The 21,502-nt window shown below is 36.3% G+C and overlaps 3 protein-coding genes across 3 annotated transcripts; 1 reads left to right on the top strand and 2 right to left on the bottom strand.

The window, feature by feature from the left end:
* Nucleotides 1-432: 432 nt before the first annotated feature.
* LOC110695188 lies at nt 433-6,661 on the bottom strand. The gene is made up of 7 exons (XM_021872410.1): nt 6,478-6,661; nt 6,285-6,380; nt 5,689-5,734; nt 3,550-3,938; nt 3,059-3,443; nt 1,276-2,505; nt 433-842 (listed from the first exon to the last, which is right to left on the bottom strand). The coding sequence occupies exons 1-5, from the start codon at nt 6,659-6,661 to the stop codon at nt 3,319-3,321; spliced, it is 840 nt and encodes a 279-aa protein (XP_021728102.1). The 3' UTR covers nt 433-842; nt 1,276-2,505; nt 3,059-3,318.
* On the top strand, nt 6,374-11,223 carry LOC110695177. Its single transcript, XM_021872398.1, has 11 exons — nt 6,374-6,811; nt 6,902-6,984; nt 8,346-8,408; nt 8,501-8,533; nt 8,629-8,706; nt 8,796-9,434; nt 9,534-9,671; nt 9,758-9,841; nt 9,931-10,063; nt 10,239-10,987; nt 11,182-11,223. Exons 1-11 carry the CDS (start codon nt 6,805-6,807, stop codon nt 11,221-11,223), a joined length of 2,049 nt encoding a protein of 682 aa, XP_021728090.1. The 5' UTR covers nt 6,374-6,804.
* A 5,123-nt stretch (nt 11,224-16,346) lies between these two features.
* LOC110694655 lies at nt 16,347-19,388 on the bottom strand. Its single transcript, XM_021871819.1, has 3 exons — nt 18,319-19,388; nt 17,515-17,996; nt 16,347-17,207 (listed from the first exon to the last, which is right to left on the bottom strand). The coding sequence occupies exons 1-3, from the start codon at nt 19,012-19,014 to the stop codon at nt 16,454-16,456; spliced, it is 1,932 nt and encodes a 643-aa protein (XP_021727511.1). The 5' UTR covers nt 19,015-19,388; the 3' UTR covers nt 16,347-16,453.
* Between the last annotated feature and the right edge of the window lie 2,114 nt (nt 19,389-21,502).

The raw sequence follows: 21,502 nt of genomic DNA, 5'->3' as shown, positions 1-21,502 counted from the left end.
TCTCTCTCTCATGGTTATAGAATGTCATGGCTATAGGCTAATACCCAAAAGCAAAATTTTAAACATCAAAAGTATATGTAACGTGTAAATATATACTGAACCCATATGCATACAATCTCCAAAGTAAAACACATTAAGAAATTGATTGGACTTCTTCCTATATCCAAAGCATAAATGTATGTTTGATAATCACATAATAGATACATAAAATCGTGGAATTCAAGCGCTAATTTGCATAATGCTCTGCCTATCGAGTAAAAAGGCTAGTGTTATTTAGGGCAATATAAGTAAAAGTGATACGTTTTAAAATTATCTTACAATATTCCTCTTTAAAAAACCCAGAAAATAGGATATTTTCACCTTTAAAAGCTTGATGTACAACTATTGAAAAAAAAAACAAAAAACTTAATACCTTAATGTACTACAACCAGCTAACAATATAACATGCAACAACTTCCATTCCAAATTATCCGGAACAAAACAAATTGATCACATTCTTAGATTATACATGTATCCAAAAGAACATATTAACTCGCCTAGTTTGACAAGAATCAAATCAAGCTATATCACACGATCAGATGATAATTTACAAAGAATATAGAATGTCGGGCCTACTAAGAAAATTCTCAACATAAAAAATGGATCTAAAAATGTGTAAAATAACAAGCCAAAAAGCTACGAAGCTCAATATTATTACTCTGTACTATATATCTTCTGAAGCTCACATTTTGTTTTGCCTGAACGACAAGATAAAGAAAAGCGATCTGTTGCATTTGAAGTCATAATTGTCATTGCTATATGCTTGATGCAATGAGTTGCAGTTTCTACCTTAGAGTATTAACCTGAAAGAGTCAAACCAGAACTCCAATTAATCAAAATCAAATATTTCGGTTGAAAAAACAAAGGAATTCTTGATATCACACTTATAGTGGCATCATATATACAGAGTATGTCACAAGCTTAGCCTCACTACTTTATCTATTAACAGACATTTATTGATCCCTAATCATAAGCATAAAGTCTAATAATAGTATAATATAGGATTTCAAGTTCACAATTACATAAACTACAGAAGAAATTAAATGGATCGTTGAGCACTCTGCTTATAATTTACTTCGGATAATAAAGCAATACATGGCTGTCCATTTTGGATCAAGAGTGTGTTATAAAGGTTTAATCATTGAAGATAATTTAAAACAATTAGCTTAATCTTGAAATCATACAATCTTTTAATAAGCAATTATTGGAGTAGTCTTTTTTTAAATGAAAATTTACCGGAGCGCAACAGTTCCAAGATGGTAACGCGAGGGTTCTTGACTCCTCCGCTAGTCAGAGCTAATTTTCTAGCAGCCTTCATTAAGAAAATAATCACTTAGATATTTAACAATCTTAATCAAATAAATAAATAAAGCCTTAACTTTAGAATGTAGAGAAATCAAATCCCTATTTTTTTTTAATTTTTTTTACCAAATTGCATTGAAACTACCCCAAAATAATGAACTAAATGATTTAAACCTAAAAACTACAATTTTAAAACAATTTGAATTGATTCGAGAAAACCCCTCAATTTCAACGAACACAACTAAATCAGAAGCCCCCAATTTCTTATCAAATTGAATTGAGAAATTCTCAATTTTAAAATGAACTAAATAAAGTAAACCATGGGAATGAAGAGATACCTTAGTAGCAAGTTTCTATGTAAGAGCCATTGAATTAGTTATCCATATATCAAGAACACACACACGAGTACTCAATTTAGGAAGGAAGCACAGCAGCCCCAAACAAAACAAACAACCCTTGCAGCAGCAACAAGCACAGAACAATGATACTCAAGAAGAACACAAGAACGATCACACCACAAAAACTAACTCACAAGCACCACACAGCAATCCCACACACTACCATAACACGAATGGAAAAAAAGACCTTGAAAAACCTCATCACATTTGCACACAAAGAACCCAAGATTACCTCTTGAATTCTAACAAGGATGAAAAAAATATTAGTGTTTACAATGTGACCATTGCTGGGGACATCTAACCAGCAAAACTCTCTCCCAGATTTATCTATGCAAAGTTTTTGCTGTAGCGGTCATTCAGGGTTTCCAGCAGATACGAACCAAAAGGTGCAAATGAGTTTAGGTCACAGAATGCCATGCACAGCATAAATCTAATTCCAGCAATACTTCATGCAACTTTAAGGCACATCAATGCTCAATACTCCATTTCCTTAAACCTTAATGAGCTTATTCTTTTCCCATTCAAAATTATACATATTTAAAGCTTCAAAGGAACCCAGAAAAATATATACAACATCCCCACTTCTATATCAACAATCCAGCAGGCAGAAGAAAGCAACATATTCTACAGGTGCACAATTAGAATATATCAAACCTGACCCTGTTCCTCCAGCAATCGAATGGCATAAAACAAATCCTTCAAGACTATCACTTCCATCTGCTTCTCTATCGATCATGTCCATGATGTCCTCTTCAACATTCTTCCCCTGAATGTGCAAAAATTCTACATCAAATGTAGCACCAATCCAATATCAACATACAGGAGACCAATACATTAACCCACATCATTCACATTAATTTGCATATCCCCTTGTTCAATGGTACCAAAAGCCATAATTATCTACTTCTTGATCACTCAGACTGACCTTTAGTATGCCAACTAGCTAAGAACATTTATGTTCAGTAATAGAGGCGATCATATAAATCACCCTTCACTCGAAAAGATGATATGTAATGGTGTCAATTTTGACAATTATAGATTCAAGCTTTGATTAAACACTTTATGTGTTTTAAAATATCCCTGAATATGAGCAAAATATCATGTTCTCAACCCAACCCAATTGATCATTGAGGATGTCAGTTTTGTTTACGAAAGACAACAGTATATCCACAAAGCTTTCTTACAAGAAAATAGGACAGTATACTTTAAGAGGGCCAGAAATAAATTTAAGCCAAAAAAAAATGATAATCTTAAATAAGTAGCTTGAAATCAATAGTACAGGATAGATTAAAAATGAGACATTTTAATGAGGGACATACCTAGTGGTATCCACTTGCCCTATTGTTTCCAGCACCCCCTCCATGATCGGCAACGAAAACATTTTCATGATTGTATGAACCAGGCTCTACCTAGTGAGTAGCGAGATATAATATATTGCCTACTAACCTTGGGCTACACACTTTATTAGTCATGGGGATTAAGGACTCTCTACCATGGTCTTAAAGGGATTGGTCTAAAGCTCCAACTTTAAGGTTGTAAGGCATACTCATTTCTTTAATTCTATGTCAAACTAAACTTATTATAATGTGTAAGATACGTTATATAGCATTCGATTCCTCAAAACCCGTATTATATTCGACATTAGTACATGATTTTGGTCTACATCCCTCACGTTTGGGGTCTTAAAAGGTATCTCCTGGAATGCTGGACAAACAAGAGATAGATAATCATGTTAGAATGGTTCAAAAGGAGGCTGAAAAAGTCACCACTCATTCTCTCAAAACAAAACAAAAATCCAAGCATGGCTCACCTTTAGAAGCTTGATTATGTTTTTGAGGTAAAGACTCATTATATTTAGGTTTTTCTCCTTTGCCTTCATATACAGGTTTTACATTCCCCTTGGTAAATTCATCACCTGTTTGCCTTCGCTTGCACCATTTTGCAACACCAAACCAAACTCCAAGCACAATAGCTAAAAGAAGCAACACAAAAATAGCAACACTAACTATTGGCTTTATGTACTTTGTTGAATTTGAGGAACTTGATGTTCCGGGAGCTGATGGGCTATCCTCTGGCTGCTTGCGTGTTTGTTGAGAAGAAGGTTGTCCAAGTAAAGATGCATTTGTTGCTGGCGCTAAAGTTGGGGATCCTGCTGGAGGTGGTGGAAGAACAGTGCTATTGAAAGGGTTTCCAGTGCTTCTGCAAAACCAAAAAGAAGCTTAGCTTTGTGCCAGGAATGACTACAGACAGTCAGACACACATATGCTAAGCAACTGCTTGTAAACTTTTGAGCAGTGAATTCAGAAAGTCACAGCAGAGAGATTAATACAAAATTACAAAGTGTTCTTTGAGCAACTAAATCATGTAAATGAAAAAAATACTCGTATAAAGTAACGTTGTTTTTCTCCTTTACAATTATGTATGTCATCTGACCATCAGTATGGTCGGATAGTTATAAGCATCAAAATCTTTTTTTTCTAATTTTTACTCTAGGCTCCAAATCAATAAGTAATGCTCGTGGTATGTAGTGCTGGTCATCAGCTTGGTAAAAAAAAAAATCTTTCCTGTCGCCTCCCTGCAGATAATCATGCAAACAACACACAATTTTCTTAAATAAACTATACATAAGACACCACAGAAATTTAAAAAAATAAAATAAAATAAAAGGAAAAAATTGGTACTCGGTAGAACAAAATTGTATTTAATCAAAGTTCTTTAGAATAAACTGCAGACCAACAAGGCAACAACAATAATTGAATGCATGCATAGATGAATGACAATTAAAAGGGTTCAAACAGATATGTAAAAACATAGACTATATAGTGATAGAGATGATAAGTTGCAGGGCCATAGCGTACTGGGAAGAAGCAGGGGAGGATGGGGTACCAAGCCAAATAGGGCAAATGGGTAAAGTAATAGAGCAGTTCACCGCTTCACCATCATGACTTATACATACACCCTTGTATCCAATAAACTTCTACACTCGGAAATTAACCTGCATACTCTTCCTTGATCAAAATAGGCATCACAAAACACCTATGTTCTATACTATACAGAGCATTTCTATGAGCCAAGAGTTGAGGCATACCACCAACGCGCCTAAACAATCCCTGCATCCAATGATATCTTCATAATGTGCAACAAGTCCAAATAGAATATCATATAGCGACTTAGCAAGGTTACCTCCCAGAATCACTTAGCAAGGGTAAAGTAGGACAAAAACCCAATAAAGTTACATATTAGAGCACTTTGCCACAATTTTCAAAGTAGAACTTATTCACTTACACAAGCCCGACAAAAATATAAGAAATGATTGATTTTCTATACATGATGAATAACTTAACAATTGGGGAAGGGCACACACTAAGCATAAACGTGAGAAAGGTTCAAAATTTTCAAAAACTACCTGAAGGATATTAATTATCTATAGTAATTAAACTTCTCATTTGTAAATGAACATAACCTTCAACAACTAACTTGGTTTCATTTTACGGTCACATGACTCACATCCCGACAATACTATGCGCTGCTCTAATCCACTTGTAATATGGGCAAATGGACCAAAAATAGGTCTACCATACAATAATACCCAAGAAATAGCAGTGCCTTTAGCTACACATAGCTATTTGACACACAAATGCTGAATTTAAGCATTATCTAAAATTCTTGAACAACAAAACACTTCATCAATGTATAAAATTACCACTCAAAACTCTCACCAATTTATTTGACAAAATTCAGATTTGATAGAAAAATAGCCTAACATCAACTAAGCTTGTCTCTCAATCAATCAAATAAAAATTCCATCAATTCCACAAAACACAAAAAAACATCAACAACAACACACAAATCACAGCACACAGATCATAAATAAATTATTACATTCTAGAAATTAAATAAATAAATAAAAAAACAAATCGACCATGCAATAATATATGAGTTTCTTCACCTCAAAATCGAATCCACCAAACCTTGCTCCGTCTTACTCCTTCTGCCTATTTTAGAAAGAAAACAGAGAAACTGGAGGATGAGAAAAGAAAGGGAAAAAAAAGGAGAAATAAACAAAAAAAAAACACAGTCAACATTCATACTAAAGGTTAGATGAAAATTGAACCAATTTGAACAAGAAAGAGAAAGGAGAATAGAATTGTACCTGGAGATCAACAATTCTATTACAAATCAGACAATAATACTACTAACAATAATAAAAAAAAAATCAACCTGAAAAAACGATAAATCACTCAAATTCAACCCAAAAAAAACCACCACACAATCGAAGAAGGCACTAAAATTCAACCCAAAAAACGAAAATAAATAGAACAAATAAACCCTTAAAAAATTGAACAAATAAACCCAAAAAAATCGAACACAAATCGATCAAATAAACCCCATTAAAAACGAAACGATTTCGAACAAATACACCCACAAAGATTCAACCCAAAAAATTCGAAAACATAGAACATATATGAAAAAAAATCCACGGCAATCGAACAGGTAAAGTCTAAAAATTTAAAACTAAATCAAGAAAGAGAAACGATATCAAACCTGATGAATGTGACGATCGAAAAAACTTCCACAACCTCAGACTCAAAAAATCGTCGAAAGGGATGATTGTTGGTCTTGAGTTGCTGAAGTTTCTCTCTCTTTATTTCCCCTTTTTCCTTCTGAGATGAAAATACAGAGGAGGAAGAAGAGTCGTGATGGACCCATACCAGATATGGACGCGTCTGTCCAATACCAGGGGCAAATTCGTAATTTCGCGTTGAAAAGTGGATAGTAACTACCGCGGTAAGTTTGTGTGTTACTGTTGTTACTGCCACTGTAAAAATCATTTGTTTTCTCTCTCTAGAATTAACAGCCAGTCCTTTTCTCTCTTCCTCGCCGGGAAACTTCATCGGAATTCCAAACCCTAAATTAGCCATAAACAAAGCGAATATTCATCAGAAAACGTCCCTAAATTCGTCGAAATTGTTGCGGTTAGGATTAGGGGTGTGATTTTGGTGTGTGTGGGAAGAGATCTGGGCTAAGTTTCTCGGTAGCTACACGTCGCAACAGTGGTTTGAGCATGGCAGGTAAATCGAAAGAATCTAGTTATTTGTAAAGGATTATGTTATGTTAGATAGAGGGTTTAATGTTAGCAAATGTATGGGTAATGGTTGCAGGTGGCGGCAGACGGGGCCGTGGTGGAATCGGTGGTCGAAGCGGCGGTAGATCAGCTGGACGTTCTCGCGGTAGAGTTGAAAAGGTAAGTGATTTGAAGAAATGTTAACAATTTAAGTAGTTAGGGAATTTGATTTAAATTATATGAATTGTATTTTTACAATGGTGTCGGAATAATTAGGGATTAAGTAGTTAACTATGAAAAATCGAAATTGATAGTTAATGTTCATTTGGCTGAAGTAGTTAACCATGATCATTTTGTCTCAAATTAAGTATGTATCGATAGATTGGCATTTTTTGGAATAATGATGATGGTGTGTTTAGAAGAATAAAGTGTGATTTGGTTGAAGTGGATAGAGTGTGTAAATTGGTGTGATGGTGGTTGTGATGTGGACATGAGTACTTGATTTTTATGTGATGTGGACATGAGTACTTGATTTTTATGTGATGTGTAATTGGGTTGGGGAAATAGAATTGAAATTTAGGTTGTAATTAGTTGTGTGATGTATGAAAATATTTGCTTTTGTAATGAAGGGGGTCTTTATAAGAAAATTTGGCTACAAATTTGGTTGGTGAAGTGTGAGTTTCATTACATAGCCTTAAATTACTAATTTTTTCATCTTGGTTCACAAGCAAATAATCTAACTAGTGGGATGTATTAGCGCTTAATTAATAAATATATAGATTAGATGCTAATCATGATACTATATAATATATATTTTACTTTTAATTAATTTGGTCCACCCTACCTAATTAGGAAATAAATTATAATTAAATAAAATGATTAAAGGTTGATGCTTAGATCATATATGCACTTATATTGCTATATCAAAGTTTTGACATCTAGCTAGCTACTATCATAATGAATGTAGAACGCATGAAATTTTCTTACATAAGTATTTAGTTTATTGTTACTAATCTTGCTTTTTAAATAATTTTATTTAAGCATATGGTATGAAAAGGGTCAATAAATCAAAATAAGGTGGTTGGAACATAGTTGTTATCGTTTAATTAGAATGATAATGACATATTATTATATTTTCAGATATTCTTTTATGATCGTTCTTGTGAAACATCCAAATATAGATTCCAATAATGGTTGATTTAGTAACTAGGAGTATTAGTTATTAGCTCCTTTTCAACTTAATTAATGCGGAGTAGTTTGTTTTAGTATTATAGCTTGTGGTGGCTTTAAAATTTTGGATTCACATACACAATAGCAAGAACTTTGAGCATTTAGATGAGAAAATAGGGGACAAATGAGTTTCGGCCGGTTGGCCGGAAACTAGTTTGACACTTGGAAGAAAATTAGTTGTGTGAAATTTAGTTGGTAATTAGTTGTGTGATTGTCTTTACTTAAATTTGTTACTTAAATTTGTTACTTAAATTAGTTCCTTATCTGCCAGTGGCTTATTGAGTAAGTGTTGTATTTGTGTTGATTTGAAGGATGTGGTGGCAGAAGAAATAATCAGTGATGATGAATTAGAGTCTGTTGGTACGAAGCAAAAGGTAATAATTAGATATAATGAGACATTCAGTGATTAAATAGTTTGTATGGTGGTTAGTGAAATGGTTTGATTTTGGTGCTCTTTTTGCATCAGGTTTGCAAGAAAATTGACGATGCTGTGTACCGGGTGAACTTGCTATTGTAGTCCACACATGTCATGATATTGTTTTAGACAAAAAGGTAGGGGTAGGGGTGGTAATTTTGTGTTGGTGTTTCATGTAGGATAATAAACTTAGTGAAGGAGGGAAGATGAAAGAAGAGGGTAAAGTGATTCAAAGAAAGAAGGATGAGCTGAAAAGGGTAAGTCTGTGTGTTAAAGTAATTAGCTTTGGTTTATGTGTGTGGTTATATGTGTATTGAAAACGATAAGTGTCTGTTTTTGGTTGCAGCCGGAAAACATAAATTGTCGGGTGGAGGATTTTGGCTTGATTCTAAATGAGTTTTGTGAGAAGAAGAGGAAGATTGTTCAGGAGATGGGTTTTTCAGGCCTGTTTGGTTTAGTGGACAGACAGCTTCCTAGGGAGTTGTGTTATTGGCTTGTTACGAGGGTTGATGTACCGTCGTACAGTTTGGTAACTCCTGATGGGCTAGAGTTTACATTCGACCCCATCCAACTCCATTGGGTTTTAGGGATTCCAAAGGGTCATTTACCAGTGCCGAAGAAAGCTGTTGATGAAGAGTCGAAGCATTTTCTTGCTGGTGTACTTGCTCGATTCAGTACAACCAATGTGAAAGGCGGGTTATCGAGGAAAAACCTGGTGCAGGCAGTAGAAGCTCCACTTCAAGATGTGTTTGAGTTTAGGGTTGCTTTCTTGCTGCTAGCCCTTGTGGATATTCTGTGTCCTACTACCTCGTACCGGCTCTGTCCTAAGTTACTCCCAGCAGCAATTGCAGCAGTGGACCCCGAGTCTTATGACTGGTGTTCCTTAGTGCTTGAAAAAGTGATGTATTCAGTTTCAAGCTTTGCAAGGAGGTTCTATCCCTCGGGGTTCTCAAAGGGTTGTGGAGGATGCACAATTTTTCTTGCAGTTAGTTTTATCATATGCTCAATTATATTTGTTTTATTGAACTATATAAACCTTTGTAAAATAAAATGTATATTATATTTGTTTGTTTTTGTGGTGTAGATAATGTATGTAGATCGGTTGAAAAGGCCACCTGTGAAATGGGGGGTTTTTCCTCGGTTGAAGGCCTGGACAGAAGTCGAAATTAACAAGGCAAAGAAGGCTGATCGCATAACTGGTGGTGACTTTGGGAAATTGGGTGTAAGTAAAATAAAGTTCCCCTTAACTTTTGATGTAATTGTGTAATTATGTGGTGTTTATTTTGTATTTTGTTGTAATTTGTGTAGTGTGTGAATGCGTCTTATGGAAGGCCACATGTAAGGGCTGCTTTGGACCATATGCCTTTGAAAAGAAGTTCTATGGCTGCTGAGGTGAGCGTAGTCTAAATGGTATTGTGTAGGGTGTTGATTGTTGAGTCTAAATGCAATAATCTAATTTGAGAAATGTATTTTGAAAACAGATTGCTGAAGTGTTAATGCAAGCTGTTGATGTAGAAGAGGAGGATGTAGATGGAGGTCTTATATCCACTCAAGGAGTGAAAAAGCGTCCAAAGGAAGGACGCGGTTATTTTGGATGGAATAACAAGGCTTCAGGTATGCATACACAAGTTATATGATATATTGATAGTAGTTTGCAGATGTTATGTGATATATATATCATGTGCAAATGTTATACTAAATCTTTTTTTCATATATATATATATCGTATAAGTTGTAAAGTATGCAAACTGACTGTAAATGTATGTTGATTTGCTATGGCTTCCAAAAGGTTCTTGTTCTGGTTCTGGTGTGCATGACGTGCATGACGTGAATGGGAATGACATTTCTGTCAGTGACTATATAGCAACAGGGTTAATTTCATCACCTATTATTTTGAACAATGATTGGGAGGACTCTCAAAGGAGGGAGAGGGAGGAGATTGAGAGACAGGAGAGGGAGAGACAGGAGATTGAGAGGGAGAGACAGGAGAAGGAGAGACAGGAGAAGGAGGTTAGAGAGAGACAGGAGAGAGAGCAGAAGGAGAGACAGTTGGCAGAGGAGAAGGACAGAGAGGATCAAGAGAGAAAGGAGAAGGAGCTGCAGAAGGTGAGAGAGGAAAAAGAGGAGAAGGAGAGACAAGAGAGAGAGGAGAGACAACAGAGGTATGAGAAGGAGAGGCAGGATAGGGAGGACAAAGAGAGGGTCGTATTACAGGAAGTAGAGAGGGTTGCCAGGGAGCAAAGGGAGAGGGTGGAGGAGGAACAGAGGCTGGAGCGGGAGGAGACAGAGAGGTTAGAACGGGAGGAAAGGGAAAGGGAAAGGGTGGAGGAGGAGCAGAGGATAGAAAGGGAAAGGGTGGCCTTGGAGGCGAAAGAGAGGTGCGAAAGGGAGGAAAGGGAAAGGGTGAGGTCGGAGAAAGAGCAAGAGGCATTGGATAGGCTTGAGAAAGAGAAAGAAGAATATGAAAGACTGAACAAGGAGAGGGCGGAGAACAGAGTACTGCGAGGACCACAAAGCCCGGAAAGAATCGATCTAGAGGTAAGTTTTAGTTCAGAGGAAGAAATGAGTGATGATTGTGGGGGGGGGGGGGCAGCATTGGTTGAACATGGTGAGCGCAGTCGTCGAAAAAGGAAAACAACGGCAACACCAAGCCGATTAGTACAAGGGTATGTACTGACCAGGCGGCCTAGGAAGAATCGGCGATACCGGCATGCAATTTTCGATTTCGTTAGACAGAACACCAATTTTTCACCAAGGAGTCAGAACATAATTGACATGTATGCACATTATTCACATGTATACTCTATGATTTGATGTAGTGACCAGCACTACAATCATTAAACAGCCTCCTCCTAACCGCATTTGTAATCTCATCCTGCCGGTACATTGCAATATATCGGGACTTTCTGGGAGTTGGATTATGATTTTCATGTTCTGTGATTGCCTTCTTCACTTCCCAACAACCATCAGGTTTACAAACAGCCCTCATTTCCACAAGACACCCACACTTCTTTGTCTTCCTCCTATTCAAATCCAAAGATAAACCACCACCATACACCCTTTTCCCATTTACTCTTCTACGCAAATCTGGCTTACCAGCACATTCACAGCGCCAAATGTAGCTCCTCCTCTGACTCTTGTCTGTTTTCCCATTCTCTGTCTTGAAATTACCAGCAGCTCTGTATACTCCAAATCCCCTTTGTTTGCCATATTTCCTAAAAAATTTATCAGCATCCTCCCAATTACCAAACACCATACCCACTTCAGGATGTTCCAGCAACTCTTCATAAACCCCTTCATCACTCTCAACAACACACCGAACCGGTGTTGCTGCATTTGGACCATCCACAAAAACAGCAGAACTCAACACATCATTCAATGGGGTGTCCATCACCCCAACCTGTAACAATCATATATCACAGTTACAACTATGGTGTGTAGAAAGTGTAGCAAGTATAGCTATGTACAGCCTAAACTTATATGATATATAAGATAAATCAATTATGAAAATTTTGATATTTAGTAGATAGATTATGATAATAGTATATAAATTATGACACATAAATTATGAAAAATTTGATATTTATTAGATAGATTATGATAAATTTATAATTCCAACTTATAGAAACTTATAGCCCTGCAAATCAGCCTAAACTTAGGTACCAACTTTACCATGGTGTAGCAAATTTACCATAACCAAATTTAGCTATGTAATTTATCAAAATAACTAATCTAGAACTACTACTAACAAGATAATAATACATGAATTAAAAAACGCCCATCAAAAACTAAATCAGTAGTTTAATTAACTGAAAGATTCAAACAATTATAACAGTGCTTAACACTCCAAAACAAATAACATCATTTACATGCTTTGACCATTAATTCATTACATCATTAGTTCATTAACTACGTAATACAATTAATTAATGCCTCGTCAAGTTCCAGATCCAACGCATTACTTTCATGGTCACCAACTTCCTCGCAAATTCCACTGTTTCCTTCATTCACTTCCATTTACAATTCTTCCTGTATACAACAAAAAAATAAAAAAAACACCATTACAATTATTTTGCAAACCCTAACTATCTACTTTTAAGAAAATTGCAAAAAACACAGCTTAAACCGAGACCTGCCTTTTTTTTAGGGGCAATTCTTCCACCTTTTTCGACAAATTGGACCCTAATTCACAGAAAATATCACAGCAAAACCAATCTCTCTCTTCCCGCCGGCGCCGGACTCCTTGATTTCGCGCTAAAATGAAGCAAATAAGGGGGGAAAGTAACTTCTCTCTCCTCACTGCTCTGTTTTTACCCAACTTCTTTTTCATTTACCCTACCTTTTTTATTTTCATTTATTTTTTCAAAAAATATTATTAGTTTATTTGGGTATTGGGCATGCCTGTCCCACACCTGGTAGTGGCCTATACTTTCTCGGAGGAAGAAGGTGAGGAAGTCGGTGAGAGAGTGAAGGCCAAGTAAGGGTGAGAGAATAAGTCGGTTGGAGAGCAGCAGGCAACAAACAATAGGAATAAGGGGCAGAATGGGCAATTCATTAATGTTGGGGGCAAGGCGGTAATAGCACCACAAGGTACTATTCACTAGCTACAGTAAATACTTTTGCATGTTTATAAGGGTTATAGATTGTAGAGGGAAAAAAAACTGTTAAATAATAATAAAGTTTTTTATTTTTATGATGACAATTTTTTTATTGGTTTTATTAAAGGGTATTTTTGGAATGGGAAAATTCCCAAACAAAAAAGGGTGTTCCCTTTAGTAAGTAACATAGATTATTCATTTTAGTATTTCTCTTTTTATGGATTCCACTCAAAGCAACTAGTCATGCTTAGGAAGCCATCTCTATTTGACCTTATGTCACAATTATAATTGTTAGTAGTATTAATGAGAGGAAATATGTAAAAAAAATACTTCCTCCGTTACGTATTATGTGCAACTATTGCCATTTTGGGATGTTACAAGTTATGTGCAACAAACATATCCACCACCGAGGAACTAGAAATGGAGGAAAGTTAAAACATTTTTTGAGTAAATTTACTAAAAGACCCTTACTTCAATCCAATTAAAACATTAACTACTTGTTAATAAGTTATTAGCCCAACTTACAAACATATCCACCACCGAGGAACTAGAAATGGAGGAAAGTTAGGCATTTACAAATGCATAATAAGGGGTGTTCATGTAATTATACATATGTACAAACGAATGCATATTCTGGTATCATTGGATGATCAAATGGTACCACTAAATATACAGTGATATTATATATGCACATAATGGTATTATATATGCATTTAGTTTTACAAAATTTATGCATAAATAGTACCACTAAGGATTCAATGGTATCATAGAAACTTTCAGTGGAACAATCAACATGTGGTCCCCCATCACGTGATACAATCCGACCAAAAAATAGGTGGGGTCCACCTACATACCTTTCTCTTCCTATCTCTCTCCTCTTTTCTCTCTCTATCATGTGTTTTAATAATATATCAATGTTATGCATTTACAAATGCCTAACTTTCCTCCTTTTAAAATTCCTCATCCACCACCCACACCACCATCTTTTCTCTGTTCTCTCTCTTAAGCCACCCTCACCTACACTCTCTTTTCTCTAACAACCACCACTCAACCACCACCTTCTTTTCTCTCTCATCTCTAACAAGCCAACCTCACCACCAATTTTCTCTCTTTTCTCTCACAACAACCACACCACCACCACCATAAGATCGGGTCGCCGCCACTTCCTCCTCCATTAAAGTCGTCGCCGCCACTTCCTCCTTCATTAAGTCGTCGCCGCCGCTTCTTCCTTGATTAAAGTCGTCGTCGTCGCTTCCTCTTCCATTAAAGCTTAAAGTTGAGGTTTTTATGGTCAAATTATTCATGAAAACTCTAGATCTAGAGTTTACATGGTCAAATTTGACCAAATAAACCCCAAATTAGAGACAAGGAGGTAATACTTTCCAAATTTAAGTTATTTTTCTTCATATTTTTAGGGTGGTTGGTTGTGATTTTGGGGAGAAGGGAGGGACGTCGGTGGTTATGGGTTTCCGACTTCCGAGGTTATGGTTTTGGGTTTGGTGGCTGTGGGTTTTGGGTTTGGTGGTTGTGGTTGTGGTTGTGGTTCTGGTCGGTCTTGAGTGGTTGTAGGTCCGGCGGGTTTTAGGTGGTTGTGTGGTTGGTTTTGGGCGGTTGTAGATCTAGTCGTTTTTGGGCGGTTGTGGGTTCGGTTGTTTTTGGGCGGTTGTAGGTCTGGTCGGTTTGGGTGGTTGCAGGTCTAGTCGGTTTTGGGTGGTTGCAAGTTTGGTGGTGGCTGCATTTTGGGGTTTATGGTGGCAGTAAGGTGGATGGAGGTGGGTTTTGGTGGTTTCTGGTGGTGGTGTTGGTGTCCTATTATAAGCTTAATTATTGGCTCTTTCTTTAATAAATCTTCCTTAAAAGAATCTTCTTGGGAAATGTACAACCCATTTTGTTGCACATAATATGAAACGGAAGAAGTATTTTTAGACTAAAAATATAAAAGAGGCAATTAACATTAGGAAAAATTAAAATTAATAATCCCACTTTTATCACTTTTATTCAAAACAATCCCACCTTTACCGCTCATCTGCTTAACATGATCCCTTTTTACTTGTAACAGGTTAGTTTTTACAAATTTTTTATGTAAATTTTATTTCTTAAATCTCTCCTCCTATCTCCCTCCCCACCTTCAATAGCAATCCACCATAACCGTTCTTTCTAGACCTCCGTAACCACCACTCAAAACCCTAACCTCACCCCCACTAGGCCTTGAACTTCCAAGTTCCAACCCTACCCCTCTCACCAGACCACCACGTACCCCACCTAACCCCACTAACCCCCCTAATCCCAACCAACCAGCCACCCCAAAATCCCCTCCAAAATCCCCTAAAGCAGACCACTCCAACAACCCCTTAATCCCTGAAATCAAAATCCTCTTCAACATCAAGAGTACTCAATCTAAGATGGGTTAAACTACGGAAGATTGACCCAACATCATTATCCAAGTAATTAACGACTTTGAAGAACCCATATTATTACCTAATCTAATCGATTTGACACCATAAATCCTTTGAGCAAGTGGTAGTATTTGGCCAGATTAATCAGTACTTATGTATCTATCGTCGCTAATACAAAAGTTCTACCTTAAGTCCTTAACCAATTCACTTGGATGCTGGACAAAAGCTTAGAGTTCATTTGACATTGCTGTGGTTTTCTATTTTTTGGGTCTGAGTGGTGGTGGTGGTGCGTTGGTTGTGAGAGAAGAGAGAACAAGGTTGGTGCTTGTGGTGGTTGACAGAGGGAGTAGAGAGAAAATTGGTGATGTTGGTGGTGGATATGGTTGTGAGGGAGGAGAGAGAATGTGGGTTATGGTTTCAATTATGGATAAATTAATTTGGGTTAAAGAGTTTATATGTTGTTTATTGTAATTAAGTAAAATTTAGTAAGGCTATGCGGGTAATTTTACACAAAAAAATATACTAAAAGAGGAAACTTTTAGTTTGTTGCACATAATGTGTAGTTTCCGTTTTGAGAAATTGTTGCAAATTTTATGAAATAGAGGTAGTATTATTTATTTTTTTTTTAATATTAGAAAAAAAAAATACCAATTAGAAGGTGACATGACTATTTTGAGCAGATTGGGGTAAAAGGTGGGATTATTTCCAAATTATGTAAAGATGAGATAATTTTGAGCATATGTGGCAAAGGTGGGATTATTCGTTTCAATTTTTCCGGATATAATTTGATGGTTCAAAAGTGATATATGAGATGAAAACCTGTATGAGTAGCTTTAGTTTCAAAGATAATTCAGGAAATAATTATTTTCCATATAAGTACATATTACAGGAGAAGGTAAAACTAAGATAATTGAAAATTTATTTGTATATAGAATGCAGAACTCATTAAGGCTGATAGAGTATGTCACATAATATCCTATAAATAGCAGAATTTCAAGACACATTATAGACTATGACGTTGGTGGTTGCTTGGTGCCCTCGTTTTTAGGCAACTGCATAGAAGCTTCGGCAATCATAGCTGCTTGAGCAGGTGTTATGCTTTGGTATTGGGAAGTAGCCATGGGGGCTGCAGCTGGTGGAAGTTGTCCTGTATAATATACCTGGTTATGACCATAGTCAAATTGACTGTAATCAAAATGAGCATAATTATCCGGAGTTCCAGTCCTTGGCTGAACAACTGCATTATTGTACGCAAGATATTGCTGAAATTGGTTATTTGTTTGTGCAGCAGTCCCTCTGGTAGCGTACACAGGCGATTGAGCATGGGTTACTGATGAAGGTTGGACCATGGGTGTCATTGTCTGCGGTTGAGCAACATTATAAGGTTGATTTTGGTTAACAGGTATATAATACATTGGATACTGCTGATGATCAACTTGAGGGTGGATTTGTTGTTGTGTCGCATACATTGGCCGATATGATTGGGTCATTTGTGAGTGAGCCGGGATATAATGCATGTTTTCTTGAATGAATTGATGTTGGTGCTGTTCATGTTGTTGTGGAGGATACATGTATTTGGTAGGGTCTTGAGTTGGCTGCATTTGGAGGTTTTGGTTTTGTGGCGAGGGAGAACGGTTATCTAATCTTTGATCAGTGATGGTTTGGGTGATTGGAGGTTTGTTCTCATTCGAGCTGATTACTTGAGCTTGGTCATGCTGGACTGCCGTTTTAGTGAGAGAAATTCCTGAAGATATGCTGCTGGCACTGCCATGAATGATATAATGTCAAAATATGAAACAAATTCCATTACCTCGGTCTAGAGTCCAGCTAGTATATGTTGACATTTAACTAATGTCTCAGAAAAAATGTCTGTCACAATTCATTTGTATTTTATATTTTTTTGGGTTCAGTAAGCCAGATCTTTCACCATTAATATATATACTACCTTCGTTATTTAAAGTTCAACTCGCTTATTGTATGCTTTTGTTTATAGAATCACTAGGACAAAATGTGCAGTTGTAAGTCTAGCAAGAAAAAAGTGAATAAAGCAGATGTGGAGTAAAAAAAGTACCTGTGAACAGAATCAGGGGATGGCAAGTTAAATCCAGCAGCATTCTTTGAGTCATTAGGTGATGGCAAATTAAAACCCCCACTCACTCTCTGCGGCATTGGTATTGGCAGAGGTGGCTTCCTTGATGCCGCATGCATCCCCTGATCCGACAACTGATCATCATCATTCATACCGCTATTGATACCACCATAGTTATTATTCATCATTGCAGCATTAGCAACTGCAGCACTACTTGGTGCTGAAGCAGCAGCTGAAGGTGGAGTAACCCTGAGCTGTGATGAGAAGTGTTCTTCCAATCCTCCTCTACCCCTCATCTCTTCCTGCATCCTAGTATTTCCATCACCAACCTCATCTACACGGACACGAATTGGAGGCAGGTGAGCCATAGATGGAGATGAGGTAGTCGAGTCAAAAGATGATGTGTTTTCAACCATTGGAGAGTCTGACATTATTGTATGTATGGATTCTACTGAATGTACATCCTTGGTTTAGAAAAGAAAAATCCATATCAGTATCAATCTTTAAATATCAATACACATATATACCAATAAACTGATATACCAATCATAACTTACCATATACCTCTTATTTTACAGAAGTACCTAAGGCATCAATGCCAATAATAAAGATATTTCTATTTCTTTTAATCCTTGCTAAAAACTTTAGCACTGCATATAAATAAATTACTTGTCCAAATTGATACTATAAAATTGTTATGAAATCTGAATTCCCAATATTTTCTAACAATTTCAATGTCATAGCAACATCACAATCATATTAACGGAACAAGGAAGATGATCTTACTTGGGGTGCGACTTTCAGTTGAGCAGCAGGATGAGAGCAATTAGGTGGAATTTGTTGCAATGCAGGGTCACTATCAAGCCTAAGCAGATCACCAACGGCGGCAGGGGAATCAGACAACCCTCTGGACAACAAATCCGCCCCATTAAGAGCATCAACGAACCAAGATTCAGATTGAGCATCATCCATCAAAGCACCCATGGTTTGAGCCGTCTCCGGCTTAGCCATAAACAGGAAAAGGCGCAGCCTCCCCGAAGTAGACTTCGAAAACGAGTTATTCGCAGCAATACGATCATATTCCTCAATCATGTTATCCAGATCCTCGTCAGTACTAACCGAGATCAACGAGTCTAGCTCCTCGTTCGGTAGCTGGTACTTAAAGGTGAATTTCCTGTTATCCAATAAAGAATGTGACAAACGAGCTGTGAGATCGGCTAGAGAAGTGTTTCTCTCAGCGACAACGATTCGAGTCTCTCCGCCAACGTAGCAGAGGTTCTTATCATGTGGCCGTGGAATAATGTGACCTCCGTAACTACACATTAATCGGAGTTTCGCACCGGGGACAGGTGGGAGGGGCTCATCCCAATCGCCCTGTTGGGTTGTCGATTTTGGCGATGAATCCACCGAATCTGAATAATTCGCAGCTGGTTGCGACTGAAATCCCACCATGTTTGGTAGTGGTGGTTCCATTGTTCCCATTGAATTTTCTCAACAATTTTTCCGGCTAAAAGAAATTGCCGGAATTCTTGTTGATTTCGATTCAAGAAGATTATTGATTTTGATTAATGGGGGTAGGAACTTAGATCTGAAAGCTTGAAATGAATTAACCAACTTGAGATGAATTAGCGTGTTTGAGTGAAATTGAAGTGTGGGATAGAAGAAAGAAAGAAGAGAGAAGAGGGATATGAAAGAGAGCGGCTGAGTGTGGGAAAAGAATAATGACGTGAATACTTTTCAGGGGTTTTATAAATTTCTCATTTATGATTCATGAAATGAATTGGGCTTGGCGACTATTGAAAGTGACAGGCTTAGATGGTTATTGGGTTAAGCATGGAGAGTTTTTGGTTGACTATTTCACTCAATTCAAACTTTGTAAATGAGTTTTTGGTTGACTATTTGACTCAATTCAAACTTTGTAAATTAATTAAACGGGTTTGATGGGTTAATTTTTTGTTTAAGTTTTCTATCTTAATTAACTTTATTTAAACTCAGGTTGGGTTTTTAAGTAGGATACGAATTCTATTAGTTGTTTTAATATATATTTAGGGTATGTTCTAATTTACTGAAATTAACTAAACTGAACTAATTTTAATTGAACTGTCTATGAAAAAAGGAAATCAAGAATTGAACTAAACTGTATTGAACTGAATGAACTGAATTGAACTTAAATTAAGCTAAAGAGAACAGACCCTTAATGAAGGAAAATGATAAACATAGCCCTAAAAAAAGAAGATAAAAATAATAAAAAAAAAAAATTCATTACACCAATATGCACGTGATTTCATAAATTCCCAACTTAATTCCATTTTAGAAAGTATATTAAATGCTTATATATAGCCCTAAGTGTTACATATATCATTACCCTTAAATAGCTATTCACATTTGGCTATGGTTAGTATGTATCGAATTTTTGTAATTTCTTTTTGGGAAATTCCACATTATAACCCTGTAATTCTACGTTTTTTACGTTGTACCCCATCTTTTTAAAAGTTACACATTGTAACCCTCAGGTATAAGTAACCATGCGATAACCTCGTCGTTAACAAATTCCGTAATTTGGTTCACTATTAGTGGGGTCCACCCTCCACTAATTAATAGTTTTTTGTCGATTTGCGTGTTGGAAAACATTTCGATAAATATTTTGGGGCCATTTTGGTTCTTAAGAGTCTAATTTGAGCTCAGATTTGACAAAAAAAAATTATGTAAACGTTTTATTATTGTAGGCGTCGTTCGAAGCGCACCTACGTTAAGCATGTTGTGAATATGCTTGACACTCATAAGAAGTGGGAATTGACATATACGATTAGGGACACGATTTGGGACAAAGCAAAGTAAGGAGTCGTTAACAAGTTTTTAAGGAACTTGTAAACCGTTCACGGATCATATAAGACAACCACGATAAGGGAGAACGATAGGCAACAACGATTGATCGATGAAGGTTACACCCCATTCATAATCCATGAGATTACCAACTCCATATGGTTCGGAACTACGAAAGGAGGATCGAGGATGATGGTGCGAAGTGAGTCATGGAGTCACATTCGCCTGTATTGGCCTCGACTCGATTCGTTTTGTGAAAAGAAATTCCTGCTATCTCAAAGGCATGCAAACAAACATTTAATTTGCTCCAAACTATAATTATGCTAAATTAGTTGAATATTAGTGCAACACATAATTCTAAAGTATTGTGATCACTTGATTAAACAAGATTAAAAAGGAACCTAAATCGTTTGTCCAAATTATCTTATTACACGTGGTTTTCAATTACATATTCCCTTTAAACATGCAATATGGTGATCAACAATAAACAATAGAATAAACATCAACATTGGAAGCAATTTAACCATAATATCGTTAGTCAAATCAAATCAGAATAATAACCCTAATCATGATACTAGCAATACATAATCACTACAAAAAAAATGAAAATAGGCAACACTTAAGATTGCAACACTTACAGAAATGTTACTCTTTATAATTTAACGCAACAATATTTATTTGTTACCTTGAACTAAAGTAACAGGAAAAAAAAAAGTGTTGCTCTAGACTATATAAGGCAATAGTCGCTTAAGGTGTTACCTTTTTCTTGTCTAAGATAACAAACATTATAATTGTTACATGAAAAAATAACAATAACAAAACTATTGTTTAAAAGTGTAACATTAATATCAATGTTGCTATATGTGGCAACATTTATATTAAAAAGACAACATAATTTAAGATGTTGCTTTTATGTTGAGTGTGTTATATATAATATATATAAACAAGCAAGTTTCGCGGAGTTGGTGGGGAACTCACCTTGTGACTTTGAGGTCACAAGTTTGAGCCCTACCAACTAATAAATGCTTGGGGGTGGCAACATTTAGAAACATTTTTGAATTGTCTCCTTAGATGGCAACATTTTTCATTTGTTGCCTTTTATATCATTTTACCTTGCCTTTCAAAATTGTTATCTTTGAATAAAAAA

The sequence above is a fragment of the Chenopodium quinoa genome, unplaced genomic scaffold (genome assembly GCF_001683475.1).
Source record: "Chenopodium quinoa cultivar QQ74 unplaced genomic scaffold, ASM168347v1, whole genome shotgun sequence".
Lineage (NCBI taxonomy): Eukaryota > Viridiplantae > Streptophyta > Magnoliopsida > Caryophyllales > Amaranthaceae > Chenopodium > Chenopodium quinoa.
The sequence above is the reverse complement of the archived record's forward strand: the minus strand, read 5'-3'. Positions and strand labels throughout refer to the sequence as shown.